Below are 15,938 nucleotides of genomic sequence, written 5' to 3'. Positions count from 1 at the left end.
CTTATTATCCATATTTGGAAAAGCATTAGTGGTTAATTTTTCTAATCTAAAATTAGGATGATTTCCATATAATTTATGCTAAAACCACACCAAAATTATCATTTTAAAAAATGGTGATTTCAAAAAGTAAATTATGTTTAAAAAAACAAAAATCATATATCCCTTTCAAGCCAAAAGCAAAAACCCTTTCTTCACTTTCCCCATCAACTTGGGAATATCCTATACCTATGACAAGAATAAAATGAAAGAAAGATTCCTTACTATTAGAAAGTCAGTTAAGTTATAATAACCGCAAGTCTTTAAAATATTAAATGCAGGCAACCCTCTCGGGTCCCCTCCCTCTTTGGAAGCTTTATTATTTATCACTCAATAAACTTTACTATTGCTCAATAAACTTTGCTTTACTGACCACCAAAAAATAATAATAATAAAATAAAATATTAAATGCATCATTTATAGGGCAAGGGCACAGAGAAGAGAAACTATCAATATCTATTATGCTCTGGTACTTTAAAGGAACTTTCACTTTAATAAACCTTTCTTATGGGGGCAACCTGGGTGGCTCAGTCGTTAAGCCTCTGCCTTCCGCTCAGATCATGATCCCAGGGTCCTGGGATCAAGCCCCGAATCGGGCTCCCTACTCAGCTGGAAGCCTGCCTCTCCCTCTCCCACTACCCTTGCTTGTGTTCCCTCTCTTGTTGTCTCTCTCTCTCTAATAAATAAATAAAATCTTTAAAAAAAATAAAACTTTCTTATGAACTAGAGCATAAATTCTACTTTTTTCCACCCAATATTTCTGATACTTCCACCAAAGTACATTCTCCTCCTAAGTGGAACCCAGCTAGTGAAAACATGGTGAATTGGGGTGCCTGGGTGGCTCAGTTGTTAAGCGTTTGCCTTCGGCTCAGGTCATGATCCCAGGGTCCTAGGATTGAGGCCCACATCAGGCTCCCCGCTCTGCGGGAAGCCTGCTTCTCCCTCTCCCACTCCCCCTGCTTGTGTTCCCTCTCTCACTGTGTCTGTCAAATAAGTAAATAAATCTTTAAAAAAGAAAACACGGTGAATTGATAAAAATCTGCTAAATAAATATTTTGCAAACTATCTGATTCAATGGATGAAAGAAAAGGGAAAAAGTTATGACTACTTTTTTCACCCATCTGTAGTCAGGTGAAGGTCCATTTCCTCAGCAATAAGGCATCCACAGAATGAAGTTGGAGAGACTAATCTCAAAACCCTAAACTCAAAGCTCTTCCTCAATCACTACACCTTCTTTTCTGCATTGTATCAAAAAGAACAAACCATCAGAAACCAATGAACTCACAAAAATGAAGCCTTAGTGGGGCACTTCGGTGGTTCAGTTGGTTAAGCATTTGCCTTCAGCTCAGGTTATGATCTCTGGGTCCTGGGATCGAGTTCCACATCAGGATTCCTGCTCAGCGGGGCGTCTGCTTCTCTCTCCCCCCCCCCCCCCCCCCCGCTCCACCCCACCGCTCATTCTCTCTCTCTCTCTCTCTCAAATAAAGTCTTAAAAAAGAAAAAAAGAAGAAGCCCCAGCACCAATAGCCCATAAAAACAATACTGAAATTTCCATTTCTAAATTCCAAGTTTTAGCAAAGCATTAAAAGCACAACTGTGGGGATGCCTGGATGATTCAGTCAGTTAAGCCTCCCACTTTTGATTTCAGCTCAGGTCATGATCTCGGGGTCATGGGATCCAGCCCCGTGTCAGGTTCCTCTGGGTGTGAAGCCTGCTTGGGATTCCCTCTCCCCCTCTGCTCCCCAACCCACACGCACTCTTTCTCTCTCAAAGAAAAAAAAGGGGGGCGGCACAACTATAAACGAATGCCAATTAACTTTTTGATGTGTAGTTCTGTAAACATGAGTATAAATTAAAATTGCCTAAACCTCAAGCCTACCTAAAAGATTATGAGGGACAAATTAAAAAACGTTGAGAACTTTTTCAAAACTCTCCCACCTCTTTTTAAATTCTTTAAAGGTCGGGGCGCCTGAGTGGCTCAGTCAGTGAAGTGTCTGCCTTCAGCTCAGGTCATGATCCCAGGGTCCTGGGATCGAGTCCCACACTGGGCTCCCTGCTCAGCAGGGAGTCTGCTTGTCCCTCTCCCTCTTCCCTCCCCGCACCTCATGCTTTCTAATAAATAAAATCTTTTTTTTAATATTTTATTTATTTATTTGACAGAGAGAGAGAAAGCACAAGCAGGGGGAGCGGCAGGCAGAGGGAGAGGGAGAAGCAGGCTCCCCACTGATCAAGGAGCCGGACGCAGGGCCTGATCCCAGGACCCTGAGATCATGACCCGAGCCGAAGGCAGACACCCAACCAACCGAGCCACCCAGGTACCCCAAATAAATAAAATCTTTAAAAAAAATTTTTAAAAGGTAAAAATTCTCCTAAAATCTGTACATTTAAATAGCAAAGCTAAATAAAAGATAAATAGGTAGATAAAAAACAATTCTTTATCTATGGATAAAAGGTACTTTGAAACTGATCTTGAGATTTCCATGGAATTCATGGACAAGACTGATGCTTTTTGTGTACTCTAAGCTACTTAAACCTAAACCCCACCATTTTTTTCTCTCTGCAGTCAGGTCAAACTGTCACAAAATACGACTAATAGCAAACAATATAAAGAAATAACAGATGTTGGGGTGTGGCTCAGTTAAGTATCTATCTGCCTTTGGCTCAGGTCATGATCCCAGGATCCTGGGATCTGAGCCCTGTTTGCTCAGCAGGGAGCCTGCTTCTCCCTCTTCCTCTGCCCCTTCCCCCCCCTTGGGCACATGTACGCATGCTCAAATAAATAAAATCTTAAAAAAGAAAAAGAGGGGCGTCTGGGTGGCTCAGTCATTAAGCATCTGCTGGGCTCGGGTCATGATCCCAGGGTCCTGGGATCAAGCCCTGCATCAGGCTCCCTGCTCAGCAGGAAGCTTACTTCTCCCTCCCCCTTTCCTCCTGCTTGTGTTCCCTGTCTCGGTGTCTCTCTCTGTCAAATAAATAAAAAATCTTTAAAAATAAAAAAAATTTTTTTAAAGAAAGAGAGAAGGAACGAACAGATGCATAAACAGACCAATCAATACCACCGTTACATAAATATTTAAACCACTGGCTGTCAAAGGATGGTCTGTGAACCAAAAGACCAAAACTATTTTCATAATATTTGCCTTTTTCACTGTGCTGACATTTGCATGATGATACAAAATCAATGGTAGAAAAAAATGCTTGAGGTCTCACAAATCCAGGTAAGGGGTACCAGACTGTACCATCGCCACTGCATTCTTTACCAGAAAACCACCTGTAATTTTTTTTTAAGATTTTATTTATTTATTTGACAGAGAGACAGCGAGAACAGGAACACAAGGAGGGGGAGTGGGAGAGGGAGAAGCAGGCTTCAAGCCATGCACAGAGCCCGATATGGGGCTCGGTCCCAGGATGCTGGGATCATGACCTGAGCTGAAGGCAGGCACCTAACAACTAAGTCACCCAGGTGCCCCGCCACCTGTAATTTTTTTAAAAGGGGACAAGTCTTTGGGGCACCTGGGTGGCTCAGTTGGTTAAGCGACTGCCTTTGGCTCAGGTCATGATCCTGGAGTCCCTGGATCGAGTCCCGCATCGGGCTCCCTGCTCAGCAGGGAGTCTGCTTCTCCCTCTAACCCTCCCCCCTCTCATGTACTCTCTCATTCTCGCTCTCTCAAATAAATAAATCTTTTTAAAAAATAAATAAATAAAAATAAAAGGGGACAAGTCCTTGATGAAGAAGCAGTAAAAATTATTAATTTTACTCAGCCCTGAATACACTTAATTTTAGTATTTGGTATGACAAAATGGGAAGCACACATAAAACACTTCTGCTGCATAGCATAGTACAATGCTTGTCTTGTTTGAACTGCGAGCTGAAGTTTTATCATGGAACACCATTTTCAACTGAAAGATAGGCTGACAAAAACTATGGTTATTCCAACCTAAATATCTGGCAGAATAAGCAAGACTGAGACTTCAAGAAAAGCAAGAGACAGTACTGATAAAATTTGAGTTTTCAAGCAAAAGTTTGAATTCTGGAAAATCTTATTTTTACCATAAACTCATTAATGTCCCAATACTTAAAAGATGTTTTTGATATAATCAGTGGTGATATTAAAGAATGTGAACTGTTGATATTATGTAACAAAATGTATCATCATTTGGAAGAGCTGAATAACTCCCTGAAGCCGCATTTTCTAAATGCCATATACTATGTTACAAAATCAAGCATGAATAAAATAATCAGCACCAGACAGACCAAAAGATCAGAGCTGAAAAATTCACAGAAAATGGTTTCAGGTTCGTAATACAAATAACTTTGAAGAAGCTGCTACTTACTGTGTGTTGGCCTATTATCAAAGAAGAATGGACACAATTATCTGGAAAGGCTATAAATGTTCTATTTCCAACTACCTACTGGTGTGATGGCAAATTTTCTTCACATACTTTAACCAAAATAACATACAGCAAGGAACACAATACAGAGGAAAATGCAAGAGAGAAAATGTCTTCTACTAAGCCAGACATTAAAGACATTTCTACCGTAAAAATATAAAACAAGCCACTAAAAAATTTTTCACTAAAAAGTTTTTTGGAGATTTTGGAAAACATAGTTACATTTAAAAATTTTACATTAACAGGGCCCCTGGGTGCCTCAGATGGTTAAGCGTCTGCCTTCGGCTCAGGTCATGATCTCGAGGTCCTAGGATCGAGCCCCATGTCCCGCTCCCAGCTCAGTGGGGCGTTGGCTGCTCCCTCTCCCTCTGCTTCTACCCCTACTTGTGCTCTCTCTCTCAAATGAATAAATAAAATCTTTAAAAAAAATTAAAAAATAAAAATTTTACATTAACATGTAATGGGTTTATTGCTACTTTAAAAATATAAATTTCTCAGTTTTAATTCCTTATAGAGTAAATGCCAATAGATATAACCCACAGAAACAAAAGTTCTTTGGGTCCTAAATAATTTTTAAGTGTAAGGGGGTTATAAGATCAGAAAGTTTGAGAACCGCCGACCTAAAACTAATGAAGGAGGAGGAATTTTTCAATCAAAAAACTGTTAGGTTAAAAAAAAAAACAAGGGGCGCCTGGATGGCTCACAGTCGGTTAAGCGTCTGCCTTTGGCTCAGGTCATGATCCCAGGGTTCTGGGATCGAGCCCCACATCCAGCTCCCTGCTTGGTGGGTAGCCTGCTTCTCCCTCTCCCCCTGCTCATGTGCTCTCTCTCTTTCTCTCTCTCTCACTCACTCTTTCTCTCAAATAAATAAATAAATTAAAAAACAAAAAAAAACCTCTTAGGTCATAAATAGCTGTATATAAGCATCTTCCCAACTACAACTCTATAAAGAAACACTTCCAGTGACTTAAATATGCTGTTTTAACTTATAATATGGTAAATGCTCACAGGTATAATCAACATTAACAAAGGTCTTTGGAGTTGTCAATAATTTTTAAGAATGTAACATTTGAAAACAAAAAGTTTCAGAACTGCTATTTTAAACCATCACTAAATGTTTATTTCCCTTAGGTTTCTAACATATTTTCCCACAGCTACTCGTGAATCAAAATAGAGTAGCTACCTAACACTACGAACTACCTCTCAGAAAAACTCAAAAAGATGGAACATCAAAAGTTACCAAAAGTTCAATCACCAGTATCCACTAATTCCCTAAAACAAATTTATACACAGCTCCCTATATGCTAGGGCTTGTGCATTCTAGGGGTATTTCTCCCCTATTTTTCTTTCATCTATGGTGGACAATCAAAGAATGTATTTTTTTTACCTTCATGAAATCAATCAGCCAAAACCTCTCTGCCTGCTGCTCCCCCTGCTTATGCGCTCGCTCACTCTTGGACAAATAAATAAATCTTTAAAAATAAATAAATAAATAATAAAGCTTCCTAAACAGTGTATCCAATGACTCCACCTATGCCCTAAGATAGTGCCTCTACCCTACCACATTTACGAAGTTTACACAGTATGCCATGTAAATAGTATCCCTTCATACATGAAAAGATTGGAAAGAATTATCTTAATGCATCACACCGTTCTCTCCTTATAGCCTAACAACCTAGTAGTAGCCTAGAAGTTGGAAATACAAGTCAATTCAACCACTGTATCTTTCCATTTCCAAAGGTTCTTACATTTTACCCAACTCAACTAAAACATACTAAAAATACAAACTTTAAGAAGAAATGTAAAAGGTTATATCTTGAAAAAAAACGTGTGTGTGTGTGTGTGTGTGTGTGTGTGTGTGTATACACACATATATATAAATGCTAGGGGCTCCTGGGTGGCTCAGTCGGTTGAGCGTCTGCCTTCAGCTCAGGTCATGATCCCAGGATCCTGGGATCGAGCCCCACCTCAGGCTCCCTGCTCAGTGGGAAATCTGCTTCTCCCTCTCCCTCTGCTGCTCCCCCTGCTTGTGCTCTCTCACCCTCTCTCTCTCTCTCAAATAAATAAAATCTTTAAAAAAAAAAGAGAGAGAGAAATATAAAGGCTAATATCTGAAATTTTCTTAGCAAGTTTGCTTAAAATTTTGTTGTTCTTTTTCATTCACAAATCAATCTTTTTTTTTTTTTTTTTTTTAAAGAGAGTGAGCAAAAGAGAGACCTGAGCCGAAGGCAGACACTTAACTGACTGAGCTACCCAGGAGCCCCCATATACAAATCAATCTTTCACACATTGTTACAATTTGCATGATTTAGTGCTTCAGTGTATCTACATCTAGAATAAAACGTTCAAAGGCTAAGGTTCTTGGGCGCCTGGGTGGCTCAGTTGGTTAAGCAACTGCCTTCGGCTCAGGTCATGATCCTGGAGTCCCGGGATCGAGTCCCACATCGGGCTCCCTGCTCAGCAGGGAGTCTGCTTCTCCCTCTGACCCTCTTCCCTCTCATGCTCTCTTTCATTCTCTCTCTCTCAAATAAATAAATAAATAAATCTTTTAAAAAAAAAAAAGGCTAAGGTTCTTTCTGAAATACTACCTTGTTGATGCTGTAACACTATTTGGTTCCATGATGTTTTCAGTCATCCTTAATTGTACCACCTCTGCCATGTCACTTGATTTTTCTGCACCCTCTTCTGGAAGTTCTTCTATATGTTCCAGCTTTTCATCTTCCTCTTCTTCCTCAGAAAGTTCATTAACCTACATAAATAAGAGGAAATTGAAAATCAAAATTTAATACAACTGTTAATTGACATTATCTAAGATATACTATTCTAAGCAAATTTTAACACAAACAACTCATTTTTTACCTCATTTCCTAGGACCAATTTTCCTAACGGAATAATTGCCAACTCTCCCATATTAGAAGAAAACCACAAACCAAACTTAACATTTTAAAGCACAAAGCGATGATTACCTTAGTATATCACTAAGAATATGAGTAAGAAAGTACACAATGAAAAGCCTGCACACTGCAGTTAGTTAACATTAAAAAATCTTCATTTCTTAACCAATCAGTTTTATAGACTGATAGTTATAAAGACTTATAAGTGACCTCTCCAATTTCCAGGTGCATTTAACAAGTGATTTTAATATAGGACAAGCGCTGGAAAAGGGCAGAGAAATTTTGCCTTAAGGTGTTAACTATGTTTTAGAAAATGTCAGCTAACTTCTAAATGATTCAGATGGAGTTTTTCATGAAGAGACTGGACCTTACAAGAGGGAACTCATTGCTTTGGTCAGTAGCACAACTCAAGGCTGTAATTCTCTTTCTGGCAGGGGCTATAAAATGTCTTCCATTATCAAGCTGGCTACATAAGTAAACAATCACTCTAATAAAAAGACAATGAATAATATCAGAGAAGGAAAACCAACAAAATATTTCCAAATGAGAAAAACTTTTCAAGCTATCCCAAAGAAACTAGCCATAAATTGTCTTAACATCTTTTATAATTTAATAGTAAGTCATTAAAAACACTGAGCAGTAAAAGTATACCTTTATCCATTCTAGCCAAATGCACTGGAACTACCTAAAATAAATTTACCACTATGTGTAAGAGTGGTGCTCTTTCCAGACAGTCAAACATAGTTGCTACAATACCCTCAGAAAGTAAACTTTAACCAGAAGATAGGTAATTTCTCTGTGGCATTCTACCACACTCGTAATGAGCAAGTACAGACTGCCTGCTTTCAAGTGTAATACAGTAAGTACTTAAAAGCCAGACTATGAAGGCAGAAAGATATATGTTCACATTCCTACTGTGCCCTTAACTGCCCCTCAACTTACTTAACTTCTCCAGGCCTATGAATAAAATGGAAATGCTGTACATACTACCTACCTCATAAGGCTAGTTGAAAGGATTAAATAATATATGCAAACTCTTCTATAGTGTCTCTACATACTAAGCAACAAATAGCTATCATTATAACTGGAATTGTTATTTCTATATAGCACAGAGCCTAGTTTCTACATGTAACATCACTATTTTTTTTTTTTTTTTTTAAGAAAACCAGACAGTATTTGCCACCCAAACTAAAGCAGGAGCCCTCAACCACTGGTATATCAAGGTCACTAGTTATCTGGGTTACTAAAAATTCATTATTAACAATAATACTTAAAGACCTCAATTTGTGAACCACTTACTTCATATATATAAAGCATATGCAGCAGATTTAGCTGAATTTGTTGTGCTTCTAACTGCTAACCCTCATCTATCCCCTATCATGTTGAACAATGATGAAAATACTAAAAATCATTAAATGATTATTAACTGAAGGTTAGATTTATACACAAAGGTAAAAATTTCATATGGTATATCAGTTTTTTAAACTGAATCAAATGGAAAATAACCCTCATTCTCCTTGTATGTATTTAATAAATTAATGAAATTCAAGAATATACTTAACATCCACCTGGTAACTCAAGCAAGAAAAAATAATGGCAAGAAAATATTGTTTTCAGAGGTATTAAATGGGAATTACTGTGGCTGATCAATAAAGGTTTGGGCACCACAGTAGAATATTTAAAAAAAAAATTTTTTTAAGATGGTTATTTAAACTGAGAATAAATATTTATTCACTCCACAAATTTTTAGTACAGAGTACTGCTATTTTTAACATGCTACAGCATGTTTTAAAAACTAGTTTGTGCCTACAGTCAATAGCTCTTAGGAACTACAAATACCTCATACTCAGTTACACTGAGTATATTATATTCAATTCAATAAGCTTTATGTAAACTAATTGACACTGTCCAGTATTTTCACCAATAATCATCCAGTAAGATATGACATGAAAAGTAGCCTAATGGGATTTTCTTTTCCCCCATCCTATCTCCCAGGCCTCCCAATATAACTCCCTGCAGTAAGAAATGACTAAATTAGTTTGGGTAAGAATAAGTATTAAAAACTTAAAAATGCCATCTCTCACCCCACACTTCAAAAGTCCTTAATCCTCTCCTTGTCAACCTGACCTTCTGCTTATCAATGCTGTATCTGTTCCTAAGTTATTCTGAACCTGCCCTATATATGCAACTGTCTCAACTCCATTCATGGAAAACCACTCACTCCACTTACGGAAAACCCTCATCCATACTTACATCTCTTCTTTCTTTGACTGCTGTAATTCCCTTCTCTAGGGCCTCGTGAAATGCCTGCTCTCCAGACTCCAGCTTGTGGAGAACGCTGCTACCTGCCTTCTCAAATGTATAAAGAAACATAATTATCACCTACATCTTCAAACCACTCTACTGAATTTGCATTCATGTAGGGATCCCATACAAAGAACCTGTCCACCAACTCTGGGTCATTTCTCAAACACTCTCTATTCATCATCGCCAGTCATCTCTCTCATACTATTAATAGAAATATCTACCACCTTGAAAAGGTCTAGCAGCCAAATACTTGCATTAATGGGAGGAAACTCCAAGAGAAGAGAGCATGAGATTAACTTTGCTTCCTTCAAATATCACAATCAGAAGAAAAATAATCAAAGCATTGCAAGGATGGGCCAGGTCTACCCATATCTTTAAGTATGGGGATAAGAAATTAGCAGTATTTAAATTAGGTCAATTTGAAAATACAACCAAAATGTGCGAAGTTTGAGGAAATTTTACTTTCACTCAATACATTATCACTTCAGCCTCACAAGTCAAATTGAAGTTATTACATCTGCTTTAAAGAAAGCTTTCAGATATCTGTTCTACTATTGTAACCTATAGTTCAGAAATGCGATTAAAAGAGATAAGAAACCAGATTCAGGTAATTAGCAATAGGCCAAAATAATGAAATATACATCCCGGTCTCCTACAACTCACAGCACTACTCCATTTATTGAGTATATTCTACTCAATATGCTAACATCCTCTTTTCTTTTTTAAAGATTTTATTTATTTATTTGGGGGGGTGAGAGCAGGGGGAGGAGGAGAGAGAAAGGGACAGGAAGACTCTGCAATGAGCACAGAGCCCAACATGGGGTTCAATCTCATGACCCTGAGATCAAGACCTGAGCCGAAATCAAGAATTGGACACTCAACTGACTGAGCCACCCAGGAACCCCTAACATCCTCTTTTCTATCCACAGGCAAATCTGCAGAATTCAACATTATGTCCTGATGTTTATTAACCACTATTCTATTTAATGTAAAGCACAACATATGTTAAGTTTTCTTAACGTTTTCTAGTGCTTAAAGAAATATAAAAATACAAATGCATTACATGTGAGTTATTCCACTGTATGTAAGGAAGCTGAAGGTAGCAGAAATAGCAGAGAATTACACACAACATAAAACATAGTCAAGGCATACCCTGAAGACTTCAGTCATCAAGATATAAATATTAGGGCAAACTGGCATCATCATTTTCTTACAAGTCAAATCATCTTAGAAACGTACAAAATGAGTAACACACACGTATGCATATTATTTCATTTTGAGCAGCCATTAATTTTAACTAAATAAATCACTAAAACTAAAACATAATTTAAGATTTTATTTTTTTTAAATAACCTCTACACCCAACTTAGGGCTTGAGCTTACAACCCTAAGATCAAGAGTCGCACGCTCTACCAAATAAGCCAGCCAGGCACCCCAAAGAAGTGGCACACAAGTCCCCAAAGATGGGATTTCTTATGGGCATCAAAAGACATTAATGATTTAAGGAATATCTACCTCCTTGCCCTCTTCTTATTTTCTTTATTTTTTTAAGTTTGTTTTTTTTTAAGATTTTATTTATTTATTTGAGAGAGAGAATGAGATAGAGAGCATGAGGGGGGGAGGGTCAGAGAGAGAAGCAGACTCCCTGCTGAGCAGGGAGCCCGATGCGGGACTCGATCCTGGGACTCCAGGATCATGACCTGAGCCAAAAGCAGTCGCTTAACCAACTGAGCCACCCAGGCGCCCTTGTCATTTTCTTTAAAGCAAGAATAATTTTGAAGAGATGTGTCAATTCTTTATTCTAACCAAGTTTTTAAGTCAGGAACTGTATATGATAGTTAGAAGTTCAAAAAATATGCCAAAAGTTCCATGGATCACTGATTCTGGCTACACATTCTACCCACCCACTTGGTTTACTTCACAAATGTATACATATGCACACTGTTTTCATCCTCAGTTTACACATTACAAACTGCAATTTGTCTTGTTACAGTTTCCTTAAAGTTCCTGATACTTGAAAAGAAGGGGAGGGATGGAAGGAAAAAGGGAAGAAGGGAAAGAGGGAGGGAAAATCAGACAACAATATGAATGCTTACATAAAGAAAACATGGAAAACTAAGGAAGGTCTCAACTCCAAATATTAAAAAGACTTACCCATAAAAGTTCACAACAGTACAGAAACTCTTTTTAAAAAAAAAGATGGGCTACCCAGAAAATAAAACTCCTAAATTCACATTATCAGAACCAAGACCTGTAAGAACTAATGAAAATCTGTATGATAAACTACCTTTCAAGAGTTGCTGCTTCCTAATTTAAAAACAAATGAAGAGAAGCCACCCAATATGCATCAATAAATAATTACCATATAATTAATCATCAAAACCTGGATACATACGAGAGTGAAAAGAAGAGCTACTAATAATTACATGAGAAGGAAACATAAACCAGGACTCTTCTGAGAAAATGGGGTATACTAACACCTTTCCAAGTGGAGATCAGTACAATAAATCAAATCATAATGTTGCATCCATACGATAGAGATCTTTGCAGTGAAAACAAAAGAATATGCTCTCTATATTCCAGTAAGAAAAGACTTCCCAATACACTATTAACAGACTTAAAAAAAAAAAAACACATGGTGCAAAACAGTGTGTGCAGTATGCTACTTTCCTGTTAAAAAACTAAGCAAATATTTACTTACATTTGCATAACGAAACTCTGGAACAAACACAGAGAAAACCAACATGGGGGCAAAGGAGTGGATATGGGTAAAAGCAAGAAACTTTAGTGAATTTTTTTTTTTTAACCAGGTGAATGATTTACTCATTAAAAAAGTAGCAACCACACCCCATGCCCAAAATATAAGTAACTTCATAGGTTTTAAACTAAAAAAGTTTGTTGGACAAATTATTTCACTTCAGTGCAAAAGAAAAACCTCCACATAGACCTAAATTATAAATTCTAAACATGAAAAGTCTGAATTAATGTGGCTTTACAATAAATTACTGTGCATCAATATTTTCATTTCATGAAGGAGAAAGTAACCAGGTTCTTGTACTATCTCAACCATCAAGGCATAGAACAACAAAATATAATGTAGCCAGAAATTGGATGTTAATTTTCCAAAGTCACAAAAGTTAAAAAACTACCGTGATGCTTCCCAATACAATGACTGCACCGGTCTACTGACTTGTGACTTTCATCAAGAAAAACTTCCTATTTTTTAAAGTTTGTGTGAACTTTGTATTGAATCTATCCCTCCACCTTCTATTTCTCACCCTTTGCCTACATTCCGATATGCTAAGTTTCTTTGCAAAAAAAAAACAAAAACAAAAACAAAAAACACCACTCTATTCTTACAAAATAAACAATGCTTAAGTTAGAAGGAAAACATGCAAACCCCACAAAATATCTAACATATACTCTGCCTTCAATACCCTTTCCTTATTACTCAAATTGAGAACAACTTATTCAGAAAAAAATACCACATTCATACATTACATGGATGTGTCACCCATGATTACATGTAATAACCAAAAGAACTGCTTTGTTTAGTACTTAAAAGGTCCACCTGAGTTTGTGCCAAGCCCTAAAAAGCATATTCTTTAAAAATTCTCCCTCCAAGTAGGGTATTTAAAATATTCTCACCTGTTCAGTAATTGAACTCAAATCATTAGATGAGAAATCTTCCTCTTCATTCTCAAAAAACTCATAGTAATTTTCCAGAAGTCCAGCCATTATCCTGCTCACTATTTCTTGCTCTTTCAGATCTTCCACATCTGTGTAAATGCTAAGAATAAAAGTCTAAATTGAATTGAGAGTCCTTAAATCAAATACAGGTAAAATTAGAAGACAACCAATGAGTCACTTAATAAACCTGAGCAATTTATGTCATCATTCTGTGCCTCAGTTTTCCCATCTGTAAAGCCTACCTAATTTGTACCCTCTTCACAGAAATGCTGGATTAATCAGATCTACTATAAAAAATAATGGTTCACCAACCAACCTATGATCACTGGCAGATAGTATAATGACTCTATTTCACAAATTCAATTTTTTTTTGATTACATAAAAATTTGTGGAAAAACTTACTGGAAGACATCTGGACCAAAGACAGCAGCCAAAGAGTTTGCAGACCAAATTTCTTCATGATGTGATGCTACATTGGCTAAAAATCTACACAGAAACTTTAACAAACTGTAATTAACAGGTGGAAGCTGCTGTAAAAGGAACCTCAACTTTCTTCCAAATTCATCTTCATTATTATAATCTATAAAAACATAATGACAGGTTTTTTTAATGAAGTAAAAGCAAAGCTCAGATATTTTGCCAGGTTCACATTACTCCACCCACATCACCTTTTTACTATTAACAATTCAAAACCTCTTCACTTCCTCTACCAGAGGCCAAATGCCTTAGAGCTTCACATTTCACTTATTAAGTGGAAGAGAGGAGTTGGAGAAGAAGGAGCTCAACCCCCCAATTGCTGAAGGATGTTTTCCTCATTTATTACTCATCGGCCCAAATTCTCTAATTTATTTTTTTTTAATTCTCATCATACTGTCTCTTGCATGACTGTACCTGTATTTCCAAAGCACTGCCAACTATAAGAAGTCAGAATGCACTGACCAATGCTAGTCAACAACTATGAGTGAACAAAGAAGATTTAACCCACACCACTGAAAACCTCACCCAACAAATACAAATCAGCCTTTCTTTTCTTTATTTGGCTTAAAGTCTGATGTCCAGATTGGTATTTTATTTCCTTCAGGCAGGAGTCCAAGAACAAGGTCCAAGTATATTCTGAACCTGGAATCAGAGATGTACTTCTGGTTTTTCCTAGGACGTTCTATCAAACCAGAGATAAATAATATCTTACAGCAACATCACCACTAAGGAACAGCACTATCTTTGGGTATTATGCCACACATACCACTTTATATGTATTTCTCTTCTTTCCCAACCCTCCTATTCCTTGTTCTTGTCTCCTGCCTTGCCTTCTTCTCCTCCTCTGCACCCTGTAGCTTAGGCTTCCTAAGACCAATCATAAAGGTAAATAGGACTACAGGGATCGAAGAAGTTGCCAGTACCTTGACTAGACCATACAGACCCAAAAAGCATATGTCCCCAAATGCGAACATGAGAAATGAATCTCAGAACTACAATAATTACTGTATACATGTCAAAATTTCTACAAGATAAAAAGACTTTGAAATCAATGGTAAATGACCAATTGGTAAGAACCAAAGTATACTACCTTGAGAAAGCTGCATCAAGTGAATATGCAAACTGCCAGGGATGACAGGTTCAGGAAGTTCTTGGAGGAAAAACCTAAGGAGACTAATAGCCGAGGGAACATCTGCTTCCTTGACCAGGTCCACCTCCTCCCCACTGTCGTATCTCTGCCGAAGCCACTCCACTGTCTCAGCATTTCCATTGACTTGAAAAAGTCCTTGTTGCTCCAGACCTCCTACATTAGTTCAAAGTAAAAATTAAAGAAGCTTCAACTTCAACTACTTGGCCGTATATATTCATTTTCCAATCAACTTAAAATACTCACTTTTGAAAAGCCCTTCTTGGCTCTCCTTACTGGGCTAAACACCTTCAGATCACACATTTAGACACATAACTATCTCTGTCCCGAGGGATAATCTATTTTATCCACCCCACCTCCATTAAAAATATTCCTCTTACCACCCCACTAAAAAATGCTATATGCTGGGCATTTCTAAGTATATGACTTTACATAAGAAATTTCTATCACTTTTCCTTACTATATTTTGGACTTTCCACACTGGGGAAAAAAAAAAAAAAGGAAAAAAATCCAAGGTCAAAAGGGATAAGTTGTGTTTATTAAAACAAAGGCTAGCCCTCAAGGTAAGGAAATGTATACCATGTTCCTCAATATAGTCCACAACGTGGCGGACTATGAACGGAACCTCATTGTCTGGATGTCCTCCCTGCTGCAGCTCATCAAGTGGAATTCCAAATATTTTGTTAGCAAGAACGGAGTTGCAGTTACTCAAGGAAGGGGAGGAGCTCTTCCTCATATCTTTTTTGCAGCCAGAAATCAAAGCTGTCTTTTCTGCCAAATGAAAGACAAAAACAAAAACAAAAACAAAAACAAAAAAAAGACTAATAATCAACAGGTGACAATATGATTAAATACATTACAAAAAATGCTTTACACCTGAATGTGTTTTTTTATCATTACATATGTTCCAGTTTTCAGGCCCACAATGTATTCTACAAATAAAGCTCAATACAATCATCCATTTTCTCTACTAGTTTGTGCATTTATCAAACAAT

General features: G+C 37.3%; 1 protein-coding gene across 8 annotated transcripts in view; it reads right to left on the bottom strand.

Moving 5' to 3' along the window:
• Positions 1–15,938, bottom strand: part of FAM13B (family with sequence similarity 13 member B) — an 86,274-nt gene that overhangs the window by 48,997 nt on the left and 21,339 nt on the right. For 3 of the 8 annotated variants that reach the window (XM_025852307.2, XM_025852313.2, XM_025852309.2), the window contains exons 3-8: positions 15,523–15,714; positions 14,887–15,099; positions 13,722–13,899; positions 13,278–13,419; positions 9,576–9,674; positions 7,017–7,177 (exon numbers count right to left, since the gene is read on the bottom strand). In XM_025852307.2, coding sequence (XP_025708092.1) covers positions 7,017–7,177; positions 9,576–9,674; positions 13,278–13,419; positions 13,722–13,899; positions 14,887–15,099; positions 15,523–15,679 — 950 coding nt within the window. In that variant the 5' untranslated portion in view covers positions 15,680–15,714. The remainder of the gene's footprint in view (positions 1–7,016; positions 7,178–9,575; positions 9,675–13,277; positions 13,420–13,721; positions 13,900–14,886; positions 15,100–15,522; positions 15,715–15,938) is intronic. The other 5 variants (XM_025852311.2, XM_073887809.1, XM_025852312.2 and 2 more) reach the window with 3 other exon arrangements.

This window comes from Callorhinus ursinus, unplaced genomic scaffold (assembly GCF_003265705.2).
Source record: "Callorhinus ursinus isolate GAN/ISIS: 27379988/994484 unplaced genomic scaffold, GSC_fseal_2.0 scaffold83, whole genome shotgun sequence".
Taxonomy (NCBI): domain Eukaryota; kingdom Metazoa; phylum Chordata; class Mammalia; order Carnivora; family Otariidae; genus Callorhinus; species Callorhinus ursinus.
This window is presented reverse-complemented; position numbering and strand designations above follow the sequence as displayed.